At 49.2% G+C, this 25218-nt stretch overlaps 1 protein-coding gene across 4 annotated transcripts in view; it reads right to left on the bottom strand.

Moving 5' to 3' along the window:
- UBE3A (ubiquitin protein ligase E3A) overlaps window positions 1–24740 on the bottom strand; it is an 88313-nt gene extending 63573 nt beyond the window's left edge. Inside the window, exons 1-2 of one of the 4 annotated variants that reach the window (XM_075336594.1) lie at window positions 24716–24740; window positions 3316–3360 (exon numbers count right to left, since the gene is read on the bottom strand). In XM_075336594.1, the coding sequence (XP_075192709.1) occupies window positions 3316–3317 (2 nt within the window). In that variant the 5' untranslated portion in view covers window positions 3318–3360; window positions 24716–24740. Of the gene's footprint in view, window positions 1–3315; window positions 3367–23995; window positions 24046–24211; window positions 24673–24715 lie in introns of those variants that run through there. The other 3 variants (XM_075336593.1, XM_075336596.1, XM_075336595.1) reach the window with 3 other exon arrangements.
- Between the last annotated feature and the right edge of the window lie 478 nt (window positions 24741–25218).

Below are 25218 nucleotides of genomic sequence, written 5' to 3'. Positions count from 1 at the left end.
CAGCATAGCGAAGATATAGAGACCATGAATCCAACAATGTATTATCCAGTTTACTGGGTGCAACAGTTCTAACACAATCAGAGCTCTTTGATGTAGCGGAGCTTGAAAGCTAACCCCTTCCACACTACAGCTTTCTGTGTACATTGTATAGTTACAGTGAGCGGTTAATAAGTGCTGGGGACATTGTTGGGCAACGAATCTGCTGCTAAAATACTCATTGTATGGAAACAACAACACAGCCTAATAAGTAACACATTGCTGGAATCAGTGTTTCAGCCCCTACCTCATGTGGTCTTCAAATTACATAGCAAAAACTTGCTGACATATTTCCTTTAAAACACTACTCAAGCGGTTTTCTTTATTGCACTGCTGGGAGTTGTTCTTTAAATCTAAGCCCCCTGACCTCTGTCTGAGTCTCTTAAAATGAGGCACTTTACATTTTTAGAAAATAAAGGGGCGCTGGTTTAGAGCATTCTAAGGGGCCCTTTGCACACTACGACATCGCAGGTGCGATGTCGGTGGGGCCAAATCGAAAGTGACGCACATCCGGCATCGCATGCGACATCGTAGTGTGTAAAGCATTTTTGATACGATTAACGAGCACAAAAGCGTCGTAATCGTATCATCGGTGTAGCGTCGGTCATTTCCATGATTTGGGAAAGACCGATGTTACGATGTTGTTCCTCGTTCCTGCGGGAGCACACATCGCTGTGTGTGAAGCCGCAGGAGCAAGGAACATCACCTTACCTGCGTCCCGGCTGGCAATGCGGAAGGAAGGAGGTGGGCGGGATGTTTACGTCCCGCTCATCTCCGCCCCCTGCTTCTATTAACCGCCTGCCGTGTGACGTCGCTGTGACGCCGCACAACCCACCCCCTTAGGAAGGAGGCAGGTCGCCGGCCAGAGCGACGTCGCAGGGCAGGTGAGTGCATGTGAAGCTGCCGTAGAGATAATGTTCGCTACGGCAGCAATCACAAGATATCGTACCTGCGACAGGGGCGGGGACTATCACGCTCGGCATCGCCTTGCGATGTCTTAGTGTGCAAAGGGCCCCTTATTCTTTCTTGCACATTAGTGCTCCCAGTGACCAGTGTATGGGAAACCACAGCCTGTCCCATCCAATTGATTTGGTATATGGGGCAATTACCTGCAATTTAGAAACTAACCTAAAACAGCCTTGCATATGTTTTGGCGAAGCTAAATATTAATATGATCTACAGCACAGGCATTGTAGTCATACTTTAAGGAAAACTGTGCACGTTTACAAAGCTAGCAAATGGCCACGTTCCCTTTAAAGAAGGCTTAGGAACGTCTAGAGACATGGATACAAGCCAGGAGTTACTGCTATAAATACACAGCCTCTGAAAGCACGTGCTTGCTTACTTTAATGTGTGGCGTGTACTTGATGCCAACATCCCTATAGCTGCTGCATGCGGGACTCTCATGCTTAGCATAACGGTATGCATGTGAAATGGTACAAGCAATAGCCAGGCAAAGAGCAGGCACTTGAATAATTTCCATCACATGCAGAGTGCTTCAGATTCTTGTACGCTAGAGCCAGCACACAGGCGAACACTTTGTGAAATAGTGGCACCGACACAGTATACGAGTAGGAATTAAAAAAAAAAAAAGCAGAGAAAAAGCTTTAATTTTCTTTTTTCACAAATGAAAAGTGCAAATATGATTATACTTTTGTTATATGGGCTGCAGAGAAAAGATGTGATAGTGTTCCTCCACTTCTGATTTAGTTTTTCAATTGAAGAAGAAAAAGAAGAACTTTGAGGCTAAGTTGCAACACTTTAAAATATCTCATTCTCTTGTTGTAAATAAACGGTTATCCACAATGCTGCTTCTGTAAGAAGTAGTGGATTCCACCCGGGACAGAAAATCAGCTGTGTATACAACCAATGAGCAGATTTCCTTAAAGGGAACCGGTCATGTGGAAAAATGCTTGTAACTTGCAGATAAGGGGTTAATCTGCAGGTTAATTGCATTCTGAACCTACCCGGTTAATAGCAATCTGAATATGCCCGACACATGCACAATAAACCCTGGTGGCGGGAGGAAAACAACTTTAATCCTCCAGGCAGCGTTCGGGTTTCAGTCATAGGGGCGGATTCAGTCACCGCTCTGTGTACTGAGAGCAGCACCTGTAACTGTGCCCCTGCACGGACTGACAGTCAGCCCGCATTAGAGGAAGCTGTCAGTCAGTGTGGGGGTCTTGGATACATCCGCCACTCCCCATACACAGTGCTGTGACTGAACCCACACTGGCGCCGCCCCCATGACTGAAACTGGAACGCTGCCAGGAGGATTAAAGTTCTTTTCCTCCTGCCACCAGGGTTTATTGTGCAGGCACTGGGCAGGTTCAGACTGCTATTAACCTGCTATCTGTAGATTAATAGCATTTTTTTCCTCGTGACTGGCTCCTTTTACGTGGGTATTCAGGTCTTAAAGAGGCCCTTTGACTGGACTTTTTTTTTTTTTTTTTAACAAACCCATTGCCTCCTCCAATTGGTGCTGCTCCTCTGATTCTGGAAGAGTTTATTATTTTTCCCTCTGTGCCCCCATGTTCCAAAGTTTTGCCCCCACCCTACAATAATAAAGGTGAAAGTCTTCCCTACAACCAACTGGGTATGTGCATGTTTATGTTTTCTCCTCTGATGATGGGATTATCAGACACGGCTATGGAATAGAATGGAGTACAGCAGTACAGTAGTATGCTTGGCCAATAGTGGGCCACTGTAAAGAGGGATTATTTACAAAGTTGTTTTTTTTTTTTGCTGTTTGCAAATATCAGACAAATGGTTCCTTATCTTTAGTGTCCAAACCATTTGTAAAATTAAACATATTCCCAGAGCGTGCTCATGTTTCATCCATACATTTTTATGCCAGCAGGGCATGGAAAGTGTGTGAACATGGAAAAATACATTTTATGTTGGGCATACATGGTTGCTTTATCACTCTAAAAAATAAAAGTGGAGGTACACTGGTTAGTAAAAAGCAGAGTTCTAGTAGTTGTAAGCGGAAGAGCAGTATTCTGTCATCAGTTATTTGGGGATGCCAACATATAAGGTGGCAATGCGGTGTTCGTGGGGAGGTTATGAATGACTGCCTAAGAAAACGTAACCCTGAGAATGGCTAACTGGACCCCTCGAGTGCCATTTTCCATTTAGTAGCCTAGTCTTTCACAACCATGTGGCAAGGATTGAATGAAATCGGCATTAAGGCACAGCACCATCTAGTAATCAAATCTCAAGGACGTTTACACAAATCCATACCATACGTGTTATTCTGGGAAATCCCATCATACTTACATTCGGCTATTTTCTAGGTTTTCTGAATTAGGATCTCCTGGTGATCTGTAAAACACAGACATCAGAACTTTAGATGTACGGTACTTTCCTAAGAAGAATACCACCTCCCCACAAAAATAAAAACATACAATGTTCCGTATACTCAAATACAAAGAAAGATCCATGTAATTCATTACAACATATACAGGCGATATCTTTCTAACTTTGTACAAACTCATCAATGGGTTATTCTCAATAATTACAATTATGACCTACTCAGGAAACAACCATCCCAAGAAAGGGGCTCGCTTATGCACAGGGTTCCGTTCTTTATAGAAGGGTTTGCTGGAGATAGCACTTGGCTACATCTGACAGTGCCTTAGAGACTGCATGGATCCCATCTCAGGGGACATTTCAGAGACCTCGGGATTGGTAGGGTCCCAACAGTCAGAATCCACTGATCAGCAATAAATGAACCCTGTAGATAAGGGCGCGCTCACACATCCGGCTTTTCGCCGGTTTGACGGATGCGGCGCACGCCAGTACAGTATGATACAGTACAGTGGCAGCGCAACAAGCGCCGGTCACATGCTGTCATGTGACCCGGAAGTTGCAGTGCTGCCACTGTACTGTATCATACTGTAGTGGCGTGCGCCGCATCCGTCAAACCGGCGAAAAGCCGGATGTGTGAGCGCGCCCTAAGCAATAACTTCCAAAGTTAGGAGAAACCCTTTTACAAAAGGTCTCATGTACATGAGTAAAAGCAGTGCTTCTAGGGAAGAGTATGATCCTATATCCAGCATTCAATTAGTGGTGGAGGTATTAGAATTTTTCAGCACCAAAAGAAAAAAAAAAAACGCACCTTCTGGCAGAAAACTGCACCCAAAAACATGCAATTTTGATGCGTTTTTTTGTTAAATCAATGCCTGGAAGGGCTAAAAAAACGCACCACCAATTGACAGGCTGCAGATTTTTTCTGCACCCAAAACTGCAAGGAAAAAAGAAGCAACGTGTGCACAGCACTTTAGAATTCTTCTAGACTTTGCTGGCAGAAGGATAGCCATGGAGATCTGGGCAAAAAACTGTACCATATCTGGATACAAAAACTCAGGGCACATACATGCCTTAGAGTTACCCCACAAACCGTGCAGGTGCGTTCTCTCGTAAAGTACATCCACTGCAGATTCTATCACAGATCTAATGTTGGAGATTGTGTGGCAGGTTTGCTGTAGATTTCACTCTATAAATTGCAAAGAAATGCTGCAAATTAAAATAAAAATCTGCAGGGCATGTCAATCATTTAGCCGCAAGTAAATGAGATGTTAAAATCTTGTCCACTTTTCTGCTACTGTAATACACTGCGGATTTTCCATTTGGATAGCTGGAAAACAGTCTGCGGCATATCCAAGTGTGAACATATCTGCAATACTACATTGTGAGGCACAGCTCCAGAAGGAAGAAAGCATACGGTCCACACAAGGACTTGCAGCTGCCTCCAATAACCAAGATTGCTAATACACTATGAGAAGAGCCTGCACCACAACACTGGAGGAGCTGTGCATATAGATTAGCAAACCGCAAATCACTTATTGTATTTGATAATAAAGAGACAATTAAGGCCGCTTTACACACTGCGATATCGGTACCGATATCGCCAGCGTGCGTACCCGTCCCCATCGGTTGTGTGACAGGCAAATCTCTGCCCGTGTCGCACAACATCGCCCGGACCCGTCACACAGACTTACCTTCCCTGCAACGTCGCTGTGACCGGCGAACCGCCTCCTTTTTAAGGGGGCAGTTAGTTCAGCGTCACAGCAGCGTCACTGAACCGCCGCCCAAAAGAAGCTGAGGGGCGGAGATGAGCGGGACGAACATCCCGCCCACCTTCTTCGTTCTGCATTGTGGCCGGGAGGCAGGTAAGGGGAGCTTCCTCGTTCCTGCGGTGTCACACGGAGTGATGTGTGCTGCCGCAGGAACGAGGAACAACTTCGTTACTGCTGCAGTAACGATATTTGAGAATGGCCCCCATGTCACCGATGAGCGATTTTGCACGTTTATGCGACGATGCAAAATCGCTCATCGGTGTCACACGCAACGGCATCGCTACAGCGGCCGGATGTGCGTCACAAAATCCGTGACCCCCAACGAGATCGCTGTAGCGATCTCGTAGCGTGTAAAGCCCGCTTTCGGGGGTCTGCGCAGTACAGATTGTCACATGCTCATAGAAGTTTAAAAGGGATGGTCTAGCCTTCAAGTTTGCAGTCACTGTGAATCCTGACAGTGCACACCGTGAGGATTCACTTGTGTCAGGAATGGGCAGGTACGTGACCTCAAGTAGGCATACATGCCATGCTCAATGCAAGTGGAATAGAGAGAGGCTGAAAAAGTCTAGTCTGAATGTAAGCAAATCGTATGCTTGCGTTAATATACCCGCCCCATTAGCGGCACCGGAGTCCTGAGAGCTTTCATTATGAGGCTTCATAAGTCTGCAGACACATGACGACTGCAGACTTAAACCCCAAGCCTGGACAACCCCATTAACATCAGCACTCACAATAGTGCAATGGAATAAACAGACCCAATCTGGACAGGTGGTACTCCGTATCCAAAACTAAACAGGATAGATTTCCATATAGATGAAATCCAGAAATAGGTACAGGAGGGCTGTGGAGTTGGTAAGGCTGCTTTCACACATCCATTTTTTGCAGTGCGGCACAATACGGCGTTCTGCAGAAAAAACGCAATTGTTTTTTTTGCCGCCGGTTGCGTTTTTTTCCCGCATAGTCTTGCATTAGCGCCGTATTGTGCCGCATGGCCTTGCGTTGCGTCCATTTTTTGCCGGATGCGGCATATTTAGCCCATTTGCAGCGGCCGGATGGAACGTTGCCTGGCACAATTTTTTGTGCGGCAAAAAAAAAAAAACGCATCGCGATTCACAATGCAAGCCTATGGACGCCGGATGCGGCGCATGCTCAGTATCAAGCCGCATCCGTCAAAAAACGGACGGGCCGCATGGGAAAAACGTATGCAACTGATCCGTTTTTTTTCGCCGCATCCGTTGCATAGGTTTTTGAGCCGGATTGAGCCGCAGTGCTAAAACCAGATGTGTGAAAGCAGCCTAAGCCAAACCTACGACTCCAACTCCTCAATTTCCCTTGCACCCAGGGCTGTGGAGTTTGAGTCGGTGCTCATTTTGGTGGAGTCGGAGTCGGTATAAAATGGACCGACTCCGACACCTAAAATATATAATAAATTGGATACAGTAGTTCAATGCAGAATGTGCTGAATATTTTTTCATAGGAATTTGGGAAAGTTAGAGATGTTGCCCATGTGGTTACAGCTTTGCCTCCAACCCAAGTTACTGTAGAGAGGTTGTTCTCTAGCCTTAAAATTATTAGGTCAGATTTGAGGTCTATTTCTTACAACAAATTCATAGTAAATAACATTTGTGCAGTCTATGTTTTTGTTGAAAACTGTTTTTTTGGCACTTACATAGTATATTACATATTTACAATTTATTACAGTTTTTTTGTGTTCTAAGGTTGTATTCCAATAAATATATATTTTTTTTTTCTAAATATCTTGATTATTGTATCATAAAAATGTTGTGAATCCTAAAATTTTCTTCTAGCTGTTGTTCATTACTCTCCTTCATCAGTTTAATTGTACTTATGTTTGAAGCATTGTTTTGTGAGGATACGTGTTTGGGCTCAAGTGTGGAATCTAAGGGGTACTTTGCACGTTGCGACATCGCTACTGCGATCTCGTCGGGGTCAAATTCAAATCGAAAGTGACGCACATCCGGCGCCAGTGACGACGTCGCAACGTGTAAAGCCTAGAAGCACCGATAAACGATCGCAAAAGCGTCGTAAATCGGCGATTTGTGTAGTGTCGGTCATTTCCATAATTTCGGAAGGACCGATGTTACGATGTTGTTCCTCGTTCCTGCGGCAGCACACATCGGTGTGTATGAAGCCGCAGGAGCGAGGAACATCTCCTTACCTGCGTCACGCCTGCAATGAGGAAGAAAGGAGGTGGTAGGGAGGTTTACGTCCCGCTCATCTCCGCCCCTCCGCTTCTATTGGCTGCTTGCCGTGTGACGTCGCTGTGACACGACCCGCCCCCTTAGGAAGGAGGCGGGTCGCCGGCCAGAGCGACGTCGCAGGGCAGGTGAGTCCGTGTGAAGCTGCCGTAGCGATAATGTTCGCTACGGCAGCTATCACAAGATATCGCATCTGCGACGGGGGCGGGGACTATCGCGCTCGGCATCGCTACAATCAGCTAGCGATGTCGCAGCGTGCAAAGTACCCCTAAGTGTTAGTAGCTCCAGTGAATGGGTGATAACGTATGTATGAATAGGCATTTAAAGGCCACTTTCGCAGCAACACTAATTTGACGGTTTTGATGAAAAGAAAAAAAAAAGTGAAGCACAACTTTGCCAAACAAATACAGCGTATGTTCATGCCCGTCAGGAGGCCAGCATTGCAGTTATCAGGAATATAAATACTATTCAGAATGCAGGATGTATTATGTGACGTGAAGACCCAAATTGGAAAGGCTATTTTTAAGCAATGCAAATGTGTAGCATATGTAATATATGTCTATTAGAAAGGTCTCCGACTTTTGGTCTGGTAACTTGGGGCAGTATATTTCCTTCCCTTGGTCACCTATTTAATGCCAACATAGATTTGGTAGGTTAGCAACACAGAGGGAACAGAGCCGAGTGACGGCAGGATCAGACTGCACGGAGTGTTTGTTGTCCGTTACCAGGACACCAGTGCTTGGAGGAGCTGCAGGCCACGGCCCATTCGATGACTACAGGCTGCTGTAAGCTGTGCAGGGGGCAGACATAGGGGAAGGAGTAGATTTGGAAAGTTCCATGGTGCTCCATTACAGCAGCTGAAGACGTACAGTAATAAAACGCATTAACAAATTGCCTCTACAATACCTGTAACTAACTATTTGGAAGAAACATTTTAATTTTTCAATTTTTTTTTAAATTTTAATACAATTTTGCAGCAATAAGGAAACTACAAGTGAAGCAGATTTTACAATCATCTACCCTTCCCCTTATACATGTTTACAATATATATCACAGAACACGGGGTCTTTGGTCAACTGAATGAGCAGCTTTTCCGTAGAGTCATTTTGTGAGACGCTGCAACCCCCCAGCTGACTGATATGAGCTATATCAGGAGTCCACTGCTTCACATTCCTCTCTAGTAAACTGATACAGATGTTTTGTTGGCACCCGCTGCAGACATGAAAGTGACAGCTCATGCCTGTTAGGAGGCCAGCCTCCAATAGTTACCAGAAATACGAAGCACTCAGGCACTATTCACAAAGCACGATCTACAATGTGACGTGAAGATCCAAATTTGAGAGGTTATTTATAAGCAATGCAAATGTATGGAAACTGCACCATGTCTACGATAAAGAGAATTTTGTTTACTTACCGTAAATTCTTTTTCTTATAGTTCCGTATTGGGAGACCCAGACCATTGGGTGTATAGCTTCTGCCTCCGGAGGACACACAAAGTATTACACTCAAAAGTGTAGCTCCTCCCTCTGAGCTTATACACCCCCTGGAGAACCAGATCTAGCCAGTTTAGTGCAAAAGCTGAAGGAGAATAGCCACCCACAAGTAAAAACAGAGCAAGAACCGGAACAACCGGAGACTCTGTCAACAACAACAGCCGGTGATAACACGCGGAACAAGAAAGTGCCAACAGGCAGGGTGCTGGGTCTCCCAATACGGAACTATAAGAAAAAGAATTTACGGTAAGTAAACAAAATTCTCTTTTTCTTTATCGTTCCTATGGGAGACCCAGACCATGGGACGTCTCAAAGCAGTCCATGGGTGGGAATAACAAAAAAACTAAGTAGGTGGAGCCTAACTTCACAAATGGGCGACAGCCGCCTGAAGGATGCGTCTGCCCAAGCTCGCATCTGCCGAAGAATGAGCATGCACTTGGTAGTGCTTTGAAAATGTATGCAGGCTAGTCCAAGTGGCAGCCTGACAGACCTGCTGAGCCGTAGCCTGGTGCCTGAAAGCCCAAGAGGCACCGACAGCTCTGGTCGAGTGTGCCTTGATCCCCGGCGGGGGAGGCACCTGATAACACTGGTAGGCGTCCGAAATGGTCGACCTAATCCAACGGGCTAAGGTCGGCTTAGAAGCAGAGAGGCCCTTACGCCGACCTGTGGTTAGCACAAAAAGAGAGGAGCACCGCCTAAGAGCAGCGGTGCGAGACACATAGATCCGGAGAGCACGCACCAGATCTAAAGTATGCAACGCTTTTTCAAAGCGATGAACAGGAGCCGGACAAAAGGAAGGTAGGGTAATGTCCTGGTTAAGGTGGAAAGGAGAGACCACCTTAGGAAGAAAGTCCGTGGTCGGACGGAGAACCACCTTGTCTTGATGAAAAACCAAAAAAGGTGACTCCGAAGAGAGCGCAGCCAAATCAGAGACTCTCCTGAGGGAAGTTATGGCCACTAGAAAGACCACTTTCTGTGAAAGACACAACAAAGAAACCTCCCTAAGAGGCTCAAAGGGGGGTTTCTGCAAAACCGTGAGAACCAAATTGAGGTCCCAGGGATCCAAGGGCCGCCGGTAAGGCGGAATGATGTGAGACGCGCCTTGCAAGAAGGTGCGGACCTGAGCCAGCCGGGCGATACGCCGCTGGAACAGCACTGACAGAGCTGAGACTTGTCCCTTGAGAGAGTTGAGGGACAGTCCCAGCTGCAGACCGGACTGAAGAAAAGACAGAAGGGTCGGCAAGGAAAAAGGCCAAGGAGGATGGCCGGAAGAGCGGCACCAGGACAGGAAAATCTTCCAAGTCCTGTGATAGATCTTGGCAGAGGAAGACTTACGGACCCGAGTCATAGTGGACACGACTTCAGGAGGGATACCAGAAGCCATCAAGATCCAGGACTCAAGAGCCACGCCGTCAATCTGAGAGCCGAAGAATTCTGGCGGAAAAACGGACCTTGTGAGAGAAGGTCTGGACGGTCCAGAAGATGCCACGGCACCTCTAAGGACAGATGGAGCAGGTCCGAGTACCAAGCTCGCCTGGGCCAGTCCGGAGCAATGAGAATGACTCGACGGCCCTCCAGTCTGATCTTGCGCAGAACTCTGGGCAAGAGCGCTAGAGGGGGAAACACGTAGGACAGATGAAACTGGGACCAGTCTTGAACCAGAGCGTCCGCGGCGAATGCCTGAGGATCGTGGGAGCGAGCCACGTAAACCGGAACCTTGTTGTTGTGACGGGATGCTATTAGGTCCACGTCTGGAGTGCCCCACTTGCAGCAGATTGACTGAAACACTGCCGGATGCAGGGACCACTCGCCACTGTCCACGGTTTGACGGCTGAGATAATCTGCCTCCCAGTTTTCCACGCCTGGGATGTGGACTGCGGATATGGTGGACTTGGAGTCCTCCGACCATTGAAGGATGCGTTGTACCTCCAACATTGCCAGGCGGCTGCGTGTCCCGCCTTGGTGATTGATGTAGGCAACCGCTGTTGCGTTGTCTGTCTGGACTCGGATGTGCTTGCCGCTAATAAGTGGTGAAAAGCTAGGAGAGCCAGAAGCACGGCTCTGGTTTCCAGCACATTGATCGAGAGGGCTGACTCAGATGGAGTCCAAGTGCCCTGCGCTCTGTGGTGGAGATATACCGCTCCCCAGCCGGATAGATTGGCATCCGTGGTGAGAATCACCCAGGACGGGACCAGGAAGGAGCGCCCTTGAGACAGAGAGAGGGGCCGAAGCCACCACTGAAGAGATCTCCTGGTCTGTGGCGACAGAGCCACTAACATGGGCAAAGAGGAAGGCCGCTTGTCCCAACAGCGGAGAATGTCCAGCTGCAGAGGACGCAGATGGAACTGGGCAAAGGGAACAGCCTCCATTGACGCCACCATCTGACCCGGCACCTGCATCAGGTGCCTGATGGAATAATGGCTGGGCCTCAGCAGAGAGCGCACCGCCAGTTGGAGGGACTGTTGTTTGATTAAGGGCAACTTCACAAGAGCCGGCAGAGTCTCGAACTGCATCCCTAAGTACGTGAGACTCTGGGTCGGAGTCAGAGTGGATTTGGGCAGATTGACAAGCCACCCGAATTGGGCTAGAGTGGCGAGAGTGAGAGAGACACTCCGCTGACAGTCTGCGCTGGATGAAGCCTTGACAAGAAGGTCGTCCAGGTAAGGAATCACTTGCTAATCCCTGGAGGTGCAGAACCGCAACCACTGCTGACATGACCTTGGTGAATACCCGAGGGGCGTGGCTAACCCGAAGGGGAGAGCCACGAATTGGAAATGTTCCTCTCCGATTGCAAAACGCAGCCAACGCTGGTGAGAAACTGCAATTGGCACATGCAGATAGGCATCTCTGATGTCGATGGATGCCAGGATGCCTTGGGTCATTGAGGCAATGACTGACCGCAGAGACTCAATGCGAAAATGTCGCACCTGAACATGCTTGTTGAGAAGCTTGAGGTCCAGGATGGGCCGGAAGGACCCGTCCTTTTTGGGGACTAGGAAGAGATTTGAGTAGAAACCTCTGAACCGTTCCCGGGTGGGAACCGGTACAATTACTCCGTTGGCCTGCAAGGATACCACGGCCTGAGAGAAGGCGGCGGCCTTGGAGCAGGGGGGAGTTGACAGAAAAAATCTGTTTGGCGGGCTGGAAGAGAATTCTATCCTGTAGCTGTGGGAGATGACATCCCGCACCCACTGATCGGAGACGTGTTGAAACCACGCGTCGCCAAAGTGGGAGAGCCTGCCACCGACTAAGGACAATGCTGGCGCGGACAGATAGTCAAGAGGAGGCTGCCTTAGTGGCAGCCGCTCCTGCGGTCTTCTGTGGACGCGCTTTTGTGCGCCAGCTGGATTTTTGGTCCTTAGCTGAGTTAGCAGATGAGGCCGAGGGCTTAGAGGACGACCAGTTAGAGGAACGAAACCTCGACTGATTCCTACCCTGGACAGGTTTCCTGGTTTTGGTTTGTGGCATGGAAGTACTCTTCCCGCCAGTAGCTTCCTTAATAATTTCATCCAGCTGTTCACCGAACAGCTGGGACCCAGCAAAGGGGAGTCCAGCAAGGTACTTCTTTGAAGAAGCATCTGCCTTCCACTCTCTAAGCCACAAGATCCTGCGGATAGCGAGGGAATTAGCCGAAGCCACCGCAGTGCGGTGAGAAGCCTCTAGCATGGCAGACATGGCATAGGATGAGAAAGCTGAAGCCTGAGCAGTTAAGGTAACCATCTCAGGCATAGATTCCTTAGTGAGGGAATGCATCTCCTCCAGAGAAGCAGAGATGGCTTTGAGAGCCCACACTGCTGCAAAAGTTGGGGAGAACGAGGCCCCTGCCGCCTCATATACAGATTTGGCCAGAAGGTCAACCTGGCGGTCAGTGGAATCCTTAAGGGAGGTGCCATCAGCCACTGATACAACGGTCCGGGCTGAGTCTAGACACCGGGGGGTCTACCTTTGGTGAATGAGCCCACTCCTTGACCACCTCAGGTGGAAAGGGAAAACGGTCATCAGAACCACGCTTTGGGAAGCGTTTGTCAGGGCAGGCCCTGGGCTTGGACACAGCGGCCTGAAAACTGGAGTGGTTAAAGAACACACTCTTTGTCCTCTTAGGCGAGGTAAACTGGTGCTTTTCTGCCAGAGAGGGTTGTTCCTCTGATACTGGCGGATTGAGATCCAGTACAGAATTAATGGACGCAATCAAATCACTAACATCTGAGTCACTTTCGGACAGACCAATGGGGCACATGGAGGTAGTCTCCGAGCCCCCAGTAAAGGCATCCTCCTCGTCCTGCGAGTCAGCCTCTGAAACCGAGCCGCTGGACGAGGAAGGAGAGGGAGCCCTGCGTCTCTTTTTAGAAGGACGGGGTCTGGGACCAGATGATGAATCTTCTGTGAGCTCCGGTCCTGAGAGAGACCTAGCAGCAGAGGCACCCTGTGAAGGGGGCTGATGCATGCTCAGCAAAGTCCTGGACAGATGTCCCATGGAGTCAGCAAAAGATGGTTCAGCCACAGGAGCCGGAGCAGCCTGGGAGACCCCTGGGGGTGAGACTCCAGGCTGAGGCACCGCCAGGTTAGAGCAGGCATCACAATGTGGGAATATGCTCGGTTCAGGCAGCAGGAGCTTACATGCAGTGCATACTGAATACAGCTTTGGAGCCTTGCTCCTCGTGTGTGACATGCTGCTGGAGTGAGGGCGCTTGCCAGAATGACCCCCAGAGAGTATATACAGAGGTCCACAACCAGAGGTTGTGGCTTACCAGACCACTGGAGCGGTGTTGTGTGCCCTCCAGATCCCGAAGCCCGGACCCCCAAGCACCTCAGCAGGGATGCTGCAGACCAGTGCTGATCGCAGGGAAAACGCTGAGAAAATGGCCGCCGGAGCGAAGAGAGGGGGCGGGACTCACTCTGGGAGCGGGAACTGGAGGGCCATAGAGACTTATAGGGGAGGAGACATGTACTCAATGAGGAGTGTCTCTCCCCTATGCAGAATGGCCGCTGGGCGGAGCCGCGCTGTCCCTCTGCATGACTGACGTGCGAGGGCAGTGAAACCGAAACTAGGCCTCCGGCGAAGCCGGGGCCTAAATTTGAGCGGTGCGGCCGGCGCGCAGGCACCATCGGCGCGGTTCTCCGGCGACAGCCAGAGAACCCGCCGGAAATGTCACAAAATACACTCAGCACACTCTCCCACACCAATAAAGTACAGGGACCCCCAATATATAAACGTCTCAGGTACTTAGCTTGCTGAGACGCAGGGTTCCAAGTCCCTGGGGATGAGTGCTCCGGTCCAGCAGGGTCCTGAAGGGCTGCGGATGGAGACCGGTCTCCTGCCAAGCATGGAGAACCGTGCTGGCTCCCACTTCAAGCCAGAGCCCAGGAGGGATGGTGAAGGAGCGCGGCATGTAAGGCTCCAGCCTTGGAATCAACCTTAACAGCATCGCCGACACAGTGGGGTGAGAAGGGACATGCCGGGGGTCCAGCTTGGACCCGCTTTTCTTCAAACTCTTTCCAAAAATCAAAAATCAGATGAGAATGCATGTGTGGATGTATGCCTCCTGACACAAAGCGATAAACTGGCTAGATCTGGTTCTCCAGGGGGTGTATAAGCTCAGAGGGAGGAGCTACACTTTTGAGTGTAATACTTTGTGTGTCCTCCGGAGGCAGAAGCTATACACCCCATGGTCTGGGTCTCCCATAGGAACGATAAAGAAAGAAAGGTCTCATTAACTCTTAGGGGTACTTTGCACACTACGACATTGCAGGTGCGATGTCGGTGGGGTCAAATCGAAAGCGACGCACATCTGGCATCGCTGTCGATATCGCAGTATGTGAATCCTTTTACATACGATTAACGAGCACAAAAGCGTCGTTATCGTATGATCGGTGTAGGGTCCGACATTTCCATAATTTCACAGCAGTGACAGTACGATGTTGTTCCTCGTTCCTGCGGCAGCACACATCGCTGTGTATGAAGCCACAGGAGCGAGGAACATCACCTTACCTGCGTCCCGTCTGCAATGCGGAAGGAAGGAGGTGGGCGGGATGTTTACGTCCCGTTCATCTCCGCCCCTCCGCTTTTATTGGCCGCCTGCCGTGTGACGTCACCATGACGCCGCACGACCCGCCCCCTTAGGAAGGAGGCAGTTCAATGGCCAGAGCGACGTCACAGGGCAGGTAAGTGCATGCGAAGCTGCCGTAGCGATAATGTTCGCTACGGTAGCAATCACAAGATATCATACCTGCGACGGGGGCGGGGACTATCGCGCTCGGCATCGCAGCATCGGCTTGCGATGTCATAGTGTGCAAAGTACCCCTTAGCCCTGGTGGACTAGGGGCGGTATCCATATTCCCTCATATTACACATGAGGAGATGGATGGGCAACTATGGGAAGACTAAGCTCTATAACTGTTTAGGCATATTCCATGGTGATCATAAGCAAAGAAGGAGAGAGACATTTAGAAATGTCCAGATATACAGATTTTAATGCCTAGTCAAGCATATAACTCTAGTTTAAGGGGTATGCACGGTGGCTCAGTGGTTAGCACTACAGTCTTGCAGCGCAGGGATCCCGGGTTCAAATCCCACCAAGGACACCATCTGCAAGGAGTTTGTATGTTCTCCCCGTGTTTGTGTGGGTTTCCTCCAGGATCTCCAGTTTCCTCCCACACTCTAAAAATATACTCATAGGGAACCTAGATTGTGAGCCCCAATGGGGATAGTGTTGCCAATGTATGTAAAGCGCTGTGGAATTAACAGCGCTATATAAATGAATAAATATTATTTTGCATGTTTACGGCACATCCACAGAATATGCCATAAACATAAAGCAGATGTCGGTCCAAATCAGCTATCTAAAGAACAGGGTCCAGTAATGTGGATGAGATTGTCATACAAATAAATGGGAGTTCGGACCCCATCTCCGCTGACAGAAGCGTGCAATGTAGTCCTGTTCTTGAGAGATGCAGGTATTCCATTGCTGGGTGCTACAGATCTGCCATATATACAAAACCAACCCTCCAACAAAATATTAGGGCCCTTTCACACTGCGTTATTACCTGCATTCAGTGGTCTTGTCGGAGCTTCTGTCCAAACCCCCCAGCAAAACGGGTTACGGGTGCATGCGCTGACGGGGCCATTGACTATACTGGAGCAGACGGAATCACTGTGTGCTCTGTCTTACACCATGTTCGGGCATATACGCTTATTACAGGCGGACTCCCAGACATAGTAGTCTGCGTCTTCTGAGTGTCCGCCTGCAGAAAGCGTATACGTCCGAAAGTGGTAGAAGACAGAGCACACGGTGACTGTCTGCACTATTATAGTCAATAGCGCCCGTCAGCGCATGCGCCCGAAACATGTTTAGCAGGGGGGGATTAAAGGGAAGCTTCGACGGGACCACTCAATGCAGGTAATAACCCAGTGTGAAAGCAGCCTTAGCCAATTTGGATCTCTGATTCAAATGATTTCCATGTCTCCTGTCTGTTTTCGTGATGACACACTGTACTTAACATATGACAGAGCTAATCACTGACGACAGTAAATGGTAAGATCATATTCTCATTGCAGCCACTAATTTTACCTGCCACAAGAACATGTGTGTCTCACGTGATGAGAGAAAGCAAACAAGCCAGTGTGGAATCAATGGCACCGGAGGAGATCTAAAAGGTGAGGTTATTGCGATATGCTAAATATTTGGGGTTTTAAACATTTCAAAATGACACATGGAGAATTTGATGCAGTTTTCTAAGCCAAAGGCAGACTGTGAAAAAAACTAAAAGGGACTTACACCTCTACTTAATTCAGAAATCACACTGCGTGTGTGACTCCAGGCTTGTAGAGAGTTTCAACAGACAGACAGGTAAATGAGCGCTGATGACCAGGGTGTCTGCCGCTTATTTCCCAGCAATGCATCGCTTCAATACAATCACTAATACGATCGTTCTGGCCCCATGTCATGTACTGGCAGCACATCCCCAGTTTACACGGGACAATGTGGTCGCAGTAACATTTTATTTATTTTTTTTAGAGACAAACAATTTGATCATCTGAAGAAGAGTTTTACATATCCGTTGAGTGATCGTCAGCCTGTTTACACGAGCGTATTCTCGGGAATGAAAATTCGTTAACCAACTATCTGCTCCTCTAAATTGCCAATTACATTTAATGACGAAGGCCGGGTTCAAACCAGCATATGAAAAAAAACAAAAAAAAAAAAAAACAACAAACCCCAAACAGCTGATTTTTCCTGCATATAGTCACCCGTATACCTTCAGGGTGTCAGTTTTCGACTTCTGCATGAAATCACTTTATAGATCGACAACTTAGGCTATGTGTCCACGCTGCGGAAAATGCGCGGATTTTGCCGCGGATTTCTCGCGGAAAAGCCGCGGATTTCCCGAAAATCTGCAGCAGCGGCACTTCCCAGCCATTTCTATGGCTTTTTGGAAATGCTGTGCCCATGCTGCGGATTTTTCTGCGGCGGATTTACCGCGGATTTTGATCCGGAAAAATCTGCAACATGTCAATTATTGTTGCGGATTTTGATCCGGATTTTGGCTTCAGAATTGGGGATAAAAAAAAATCCGCACCAAAATCCACGGCAATTCCGCGGTAAATCCGCGGCAAATCCGCACCTTTGAAAAGGTGCGGATTTTGCGGGTAAGCCGCGGATTTTCATGCAGAAAAATCCACAGCAACATTCTACCGTGGACACATAGCCTTAAAGGGAACCGGTCACCACCTTTTTGGCCTATAAGCTGCAGCCATCACCACCGAGCTCTTATATACAGCATTCTAACATGCTGTATATAAGAGCCCAGGCAGGGGGTATAACATAAAAAAAAACACTTTATAATACTTACCTAATAGTCGTGCAGTGGGCCAAATGGGCGTGTCCGTTCTCCGGTGTTGTTGCCGCCTCTTTCGGCCATCTTCGTCCTCCTTCTGAAGCCGCAGTGCATGACACGTCTATGTCATACACACTCGCCGTTCCTGCGCAGGCGCACTACAATACTTTGATCTGCGCTAATCAGGGCAGATCAAAGTGCGACTGCTCAGGACCTGAATGCCGGCGAGTGTGTATGACGTCGGACCCGTCATGCACAGTGGCTAGGGAAGAAGAAAGATGGCCAAAAGAGGCGGCGCCGGGCAACGGAGACGCCCATTAGGCCCACTGTGCGACCGTTAGGCAAGTATTATAAAGTGTTTTTTATGTTATACCCGTGGCTTGGGCTCTTATATACAGCACGTTAAAATGCTGTATATAAGAGCCCGATGGTGGTGGCCGCAGCTTATAGGCCAAAAAATTGGTGACAGGTTCCCTTTAAAATATCATAGGCCCAATGCAGTTTTCTATGGTAATAATTGCCTATTGACTTACGTGCAAATTTGATTAAAAAAAAAAAAAAATGGTCACTCATGCTGCATGAGAACTACCACATTGGCTCGCATTGCTCAGTGCTCTGACTGTACGCTAGCCATTTTACATGCGGACAAAACGTTTAGTATGCTCATGTGAACAAGTCCTACAAAAAAAGAAAAGACTAGGGCTTTACAGAATCAGTATTTATGCTGACTGACCTGTGAATGGTAAATGATTATCTACAGAGGAGGCAATCAGCGGTCATTTAAAGCAGCATCCCATTAATCTAGATATTTTTTTCATTAGGTGTATGGCGTGTAGTATGAGTGTACTGATATACTCACGTACCGCCACCTTCTCTGGTATCCAGCACCATTCTGCTCCTCTTCTCACCGACATCATGGCTCTTCACACTTTCTGCATCACTATGTGTGAGCCGAGTCTCTTTTACAATGCAAGTCTATGGAACCTCATTCTTATGGTCCATAGACTTACATTTTAATTCACTTCCAGGTCAGAGAGAGCGCAGTGTGACCAGGACAGTCTGAAGAGCGGTGACGTCACTGAGAAGAGGAGCAGATCCAGGAGAAGATGGCTGCAGTGGTGTATATTAATACACACACACTACACACATTTAATTAATAAAAGCATTAATGGGAGTGCTTCATTAATAGCATGTTCAGATAGGCTGCGCTCCAGAGTGGTCATTACATTGAAGTCTGCAGAGCACATCACTTTGTATGGAAAATAAATGCACTGTTAGTGTGGACTTGCTGTTAGAAAATCTATGCAGCAAATGTACACAGAGTGCAAGTGGCCGGGGGGTGGGGGGGGACCGTTTACACACAAATCTGCTCCCTGTGCACTCTACCAGGTAGAAAACACATTGGGGGTTTTGCTGTGGATTCACTTGCGCAAACACCGTAGCATTTTACAGAGTCAGCAAATGGAAAGAAATGTCATGCACATGCTCCACTATACAGTATATCTGCAGCGTAAACTGGCAGGGCGCTTGTGAGATTTGCACAATGTCAATTCCTGCTGCAGATGTGAGTGCGAGTTTTACCCTTTGAAACCCACTGAATGGAAAAAGCAGCTTTTCTGCACCTTTTGCGCAGCGAGGTCCACCATGATGTATACTGCTGCAGATATCACTGCCAGATCTACACGGCAGCAGGTCCACAGCGATATCCACCATGATGTATACTGCTGCGGATATCTCTGCCAGACCTACACGGCAGCAGGTCCACAGCGATATCCACCATGATGTATACTGCTGCGGATATCACTGCCAGATCTACACGGCAGCAGGTCCACAGCGATATCCACCATGATATATACTGCTGTGGATATCACTGCCAGACCTACACGGCAGCAGGTCCACAGCGATATCCACCATGATATATACTGCTGTGGATATCACTGCCAGATCTACACGGCAGCAGGTCCACAGCGATATCCACCATGATGTATACTGCTGCGGATATCACTGCCAGATCTACACGGCAGCAGGTCCACAGCGATATCCACCATGATATATACTGCTGTGGATATCACTGCCAGACCTACACGGCAGCAGGTCCACAGCGATATCCACCATGATGTATACTGCTGTGGATATCACTGCCAGACCTACATGGCAGCAGGTCCACAGCCATATCCACCATGATGTATACTGCTGTGGATATCACTGCCAGACCTACATGGCAGCAGGTCCACAGCGATATCCACCATGATGTATACTGCTGTGGATATCACTGCCAGACCTACATGGCAGCAGGTCCACAGCGATATCCACCATGATGTATACTGCTGTGGATATCACTGCCAGACCTACATGGCAGCAGGTCCACAGCGATATCCACTATGATGTATACTGCTGTGGATATCACTGCCAGACCTACATGGCAGCAGGTCCACAGCGATATCCACCATGATGTATACTGCTGTGGATATCACTGCCAGACCTACACGGCAGCAGCGATATCCACCATAATGTATACTGCTGCAGATATCACTGCCAGACCTACACTACCGGAGGTCCGCAGCAAATACATTCCACAGCAGCATAGACCAAGGACTGTACTTTTCAGGACTGTAGGTGAATGACATAGGTTCTACACTATGGACAGAGAAGAGATGCTGCAGTGATTAATAGCCAAGTATCCTATTACATCTACACAGGAAAATTATTAGATATGGCTTTCAAATCTGGAGCGCTGATCAATGTACACTTCGGATATTTTCCCAAAACGTGCATAAGAGGTCTTAAAAACACACGCAATGGCTTTACAGCAAGAACATATGCACTGGAAAATCTGCTGCACTTTCATTACATGGAAACATGTCCTAAAAAAAAAACTGTTCCAGCACCACTCGCTTCCGCATGGGAGGTGAGCCACGCTGATGATGGCCCATTGACAAGTGCCCGCCAGGACATGGCCAAGATACCTTCTGTCTGTACACGTGTCTTGCCAGGCACCTGTCAATTAGAAACCATCAGACTCGGAGGCTCAAGAACAACCAATGACTCCTAAAAAAAAAAACAAAAAAAAAAAAACACTAGATAAATCAGGTGTAGCAGTAATCTTAAAGTCCCATAGAATACAGTTAGGCTACGGGGCCACGATCCGGATATGCTGTGTCCTGGATGCAGCGTGTCTTCTCCTGCAGGGCCGCAAGTGCTCTCCACAGGAGGCCACAGCTGCCCACGATCAGGGTTCGAGAACCTGCGGATTTTCTCTCTGTTTTTCACGGACTTGTCAAAGGCGCGTATTGCCCTCCATGTGCCGAGTTTATGGCACACGTGTGTTCTCCGTGTGCTAACCATAACACACGGAGACCAGGAACTTTCTGCTCCCCTGTCACTGGAGTTTATGTCCGTGGTGCTGATCTTCGGTCTCCGGCCCTGCCGACTCCCCGCTGCTGCTGCTTCCGACCCACAGTGCAGTGAATATGCGATAAGCATAATGAGCGGGGGTCAGAAGCAAGTGCCAGCAGTGGCAGAGACAAACAGCAGTGCTGGAGAAGGTGAGTACAGAAATTCCTTTTAATTCACAGACACGGGTGTTTTCGCCGGTGCGTGTCTCACGGATCACATCCGTGTGGTCCGTGTGACACCTGTGATGGCGGAGAACAACGGACATGTCAACGCGTGGGGCACACGTATGCGCCACACGGTCCATGGCAAAACACGCACGTGAGCGCAGACCCATTGATTTTAATGGCTCTACATGTGCCCGTGTCTCCGGCGCGTAAGGAAATGGACCAAACACATACCGGAGACACGGACGTGTGAAGGAGGCCTTAGGGCGTGATTTTTCCAGTACACTGAGATGAAACCTCAAAACAATTATATAATTGCAGCTTTTCCCATAAGGATAGTCACTATTTCAAATCAATATATAGTGAATGAAATAAGGCTTTGAAGAAACATAAGCCTATAGGGTACTTTACACACAACGATATCGCTAACGATATATCGTCGGTTTCACAGTGTTCGTGACGCACATCCGGCACCGTTAGCGATATCGTTGTGTGTGACTAAAAGGAGCGACGATCAACTATCGCAAAACGTCAAAAATCGTTGATCGTTGACATGTCGCTCCTTTTCATAATATCGTTGGTAGTGCATGCCGCTGGTTGTTCGTCGTTCCTGCGGCATCACACATCGCTATGTGTGACACCACAGGAACGACGAACATCTCCTTACCTGCCTCCACCGGCAATGAGGAAGGAAGGAGGTGGGTGGCATGTTCCGTCCGTTCATCTCCGCCCCTCCTCTGCTATTGGGCAGCCGCTTGGTGACGGCGCTGTGTCGCCGAACGAACCGCCCCCTTAAAAGGAGAGATTGTTCGGTGTCTCCAGCAACGTCGCTAAGCAGGTATGTGCGTGTGACGCTGCCGTAGCGATATTGTTCGCTACGGCAGCGATCACCCCCATGACGAAACAGCGACGTAGGCAGGTGCTATCGCTAGCGATGTCACAGTGTGTAAAGCACCCTTATGTCCAGGAAAAAATATAGCTTTTGGAAGACAGGTGAAAAAAAACAAAAAAAAAATGTCTGGGCAGAAAAAAAAATTATGACTAGCGCGATATATTGGCTATAGCCATGATGTAGATCGCATGGTAAAAGTACGCTGTATGTCACTGATACAACGCAGTACAAGTGAACGGAGTCACATGACAAGCCAGGTGCCATGATAAGCAAGTGGTGAAACATCCAATCTCACCCCATTCACTTGTCCTGTGCTGCAAAATAGCAGTGACCTACTGTGTAGTGGTAACAGTCGTCCTGTATCCCCAGCATTCATCGCTTACCATTTATTTTCCCCTTTCGGCATTTCTGATAAAATGCAGAGATAACAGGAACATTTACAAAAAATAGTGTTTGGAAAAATTAAGCAAGCGTCCATTACCTTCAAAAACAGGTGCAGATTAAGGCTTTGTATTCTGATCACGTTCCGAGAGGCTAGGGTCCCATGACCGCATTTCTCTCATCTGAGATCACTCCAATTAAGCCAATCACACTCTGATCAGAGTGTGTGCATCGGGATCAGAGTCTCTCGGAAGTGGAGAATAATAATAATAATAATAATAATAAAAGCTCCACCTTTCCCATTGTCAGACCATGAAAATCAAACCACACTCAGATGTCATCTGAGTGCAGTCCGAATTTTTCTACAGATCAATTGACATGAAAGGCCGAGTGCGATTCGAGAATCAGGGGCAAATCGTGCATGATTCTATTGTTTCCTAGGACGTCAGGTCCAGTCTCAGGACAAGAATAGGACATGTGCACGGCCCCATTAAATAACACGGGGATGGGTGAAATCCGGCAAAACGATGGATAGCCCTCATCCGATTTTTATGGTATGGTGCCATGAGCCCTTACTGTTTCTTACAACTTGGAAGACGCCGAGCAACATGATGAGAGGATGTATTATTGGAGGATCCTAGAACCTACTGTCATTTAAATAATGGTTTTCTTACATAGGCCCTGCAGATGCTGGTGAACGGCCACAATGAAATCAATACAAAAAGGTATACATTGCATATTGTATGGGGCGCTAAATCACCATATCCTGCAATATATGTAACGTGCCAATAGAGATCACCTGCCATCCACCTGCAGATTGACCACACTATAAGGTACACCCACATATGATTTGTTTTCCCCGAGGTCGTGATCCGGGCTGCACTGGATCCCTTCTGCCTCTGACCCGTCTCCCCCGGGGCTGTGATCCGGGCTGCACTGGATCCCTTCTGCCTCTGACCCGTCTCCCCCGGGGCTGTGATCCGGGCTGCACTGGATCCCTTCTGCCTCTGACCCGTCTCCCCCGGGGCTGTGATCCGGGCTGCACTGGATCCCTTCTGCCTCTGACCCGTCTCCCCCGGGGCTGTGATCCGGGCTGCACTGGATCCCTTCTGCCTCTGACCCGTCTCCCCCGGGGCTGTGATCCGGGCTGCACTGGATCCCTTCTGCCTCTGACCCGTCTCCCCCGGGGCTGTGATCCGGGCTGCACTGGATCCCTTCTGCCTCTGACCCGTCTCCCCCGGGGCTGTGATCCGGGCTGCACTGGATCCCTTCTGCCTCTGACCCGTCTCCCCCGGGGCTGTGATCCGGGCTGCACTGGATCCCTTCTGCCTCTGACCCGTCTCCCCCGGGGCTGTGATCCGGGCTGCACTGGATCCCTTCTGCCTCTGACCCGTCTCCCCCGGGGCTGTGATCCGGGCTGCACTGGATCCCTTCTGCCTCTGACCCGTCTCCCCCGGGGCTGTGATCCGGGCTGCACTGGATCCCTTCTGCCTCTGACCTGTCTCCCCCGGGGCTGTGATCCGGGCTGCACTGGATCCCTTCTGCCTCTGACCTGTCTCCCCCGGGGCTGTGATCCGGGCTGCACTGGATCCCTTCTGCCTCTGACCTGTCTCCCCCGGGGCTGTGATCCGGGCTGCACTGGATCCCTCCTGCCTCTGACCTGTCTCCCCCGGGGCTGTGATCCGGGCTGCACTGGATCCCTCCTGCCTCTGACCTGTCTCCCCCGGGGCTGTGATCCGGGCTGCCGCTGCTGCAGGGGGTGTGTGTGCTCCGCTCTTCGGGCTCCGGGGCTCCCGCTCTCTCCTGCTGCTGCCGCCGCTTTTGGTCCGGGGAACTCATGCGAGAACCCGACACAATCCAGCAGGCACACGACTAGTCCAGCAGGCCGGCCGCCCGGGCCATGCACAGGGTCGCGATACGTGTCTGACAGCTCCGATAGTCGCCGATGAATGGGCACGCACCGAGCACTGCCTGTCACTCTAACATGAGGCTGTGCGGTACACTATGGCGGACGTGTTGGGGGCTGTCACACAGTGTCACGGACAACTATGCAGCTTGCTGGCGGCTTCTGTCTCTTCTTGTCTGGTCACCCCGAGCCCAACTCCGCCATCTTGCTACAAGACACGGTCCTCGGGCAGCGCAAATTGGGAGGACCGGCGAGGAGGGCGGGGGTATCCCAACGTGCACCGCGGCATGATACCATAGACTGTAGGCTAACCTTTAATCATTACGGTAACAGACCAGAAAGGGAGGCGGAAGTTGAAACGCAGATTCTCTCTATGGTTCGGGCAGGGCGCAGGCAGCGCATGCGCAGTCGTGCATGATTGGAACGGAAGCTGCGCGCTCCTGACAGCTTCACTAAACCCCAGTGCGTGGTGACGTCACGGAGGACTCGCGCTTCAGTCGCACTTGAGCCATTTTTAATTTTTACCTCAGAAAAGTCAGAACTTTTATTTTTCTCCCCTTTAGTTTCTGTGATAAGTGTTCACGAGTGTTTCTGATTGTACCAAAGAAGTCCTATATACCCCACTTTAGGGTACGTGTACCCCAGTGGTGGTGGGTTACCAGCGCCCGGGGCGAGGCTGGTATTGTAAACTGAGGGGAAAAAACTAACAAAAAATGGCTGACTCCAACCACAATTCTATAATAGTGTGCTGCTAATACTAAGCTCACCACACAGAACCCCCATTAATACTAGAGACACACACACAGACCCCCATG

This window comes from Anomaloglossus baeobatrachus, chromosome 2, assembly GCF_048569485.1.
Source record: "Anomaloglossus baeobatrachus isolate aAnoBae1 chromosome 2, aAnoBae1.hap1, whole genome shotgun sequence".
Classification (NCBI taxonomy): domain Eukaryota; kingdom Metazoa; phylum Chordata; class Amphibia; order Anura; family Aromobatidae; genus Anomaloglossus; species Anomaloglossus baeobatrachus.
This window is presented reverse-complemented; position numbering and strand designations above follow the sequence as displayed.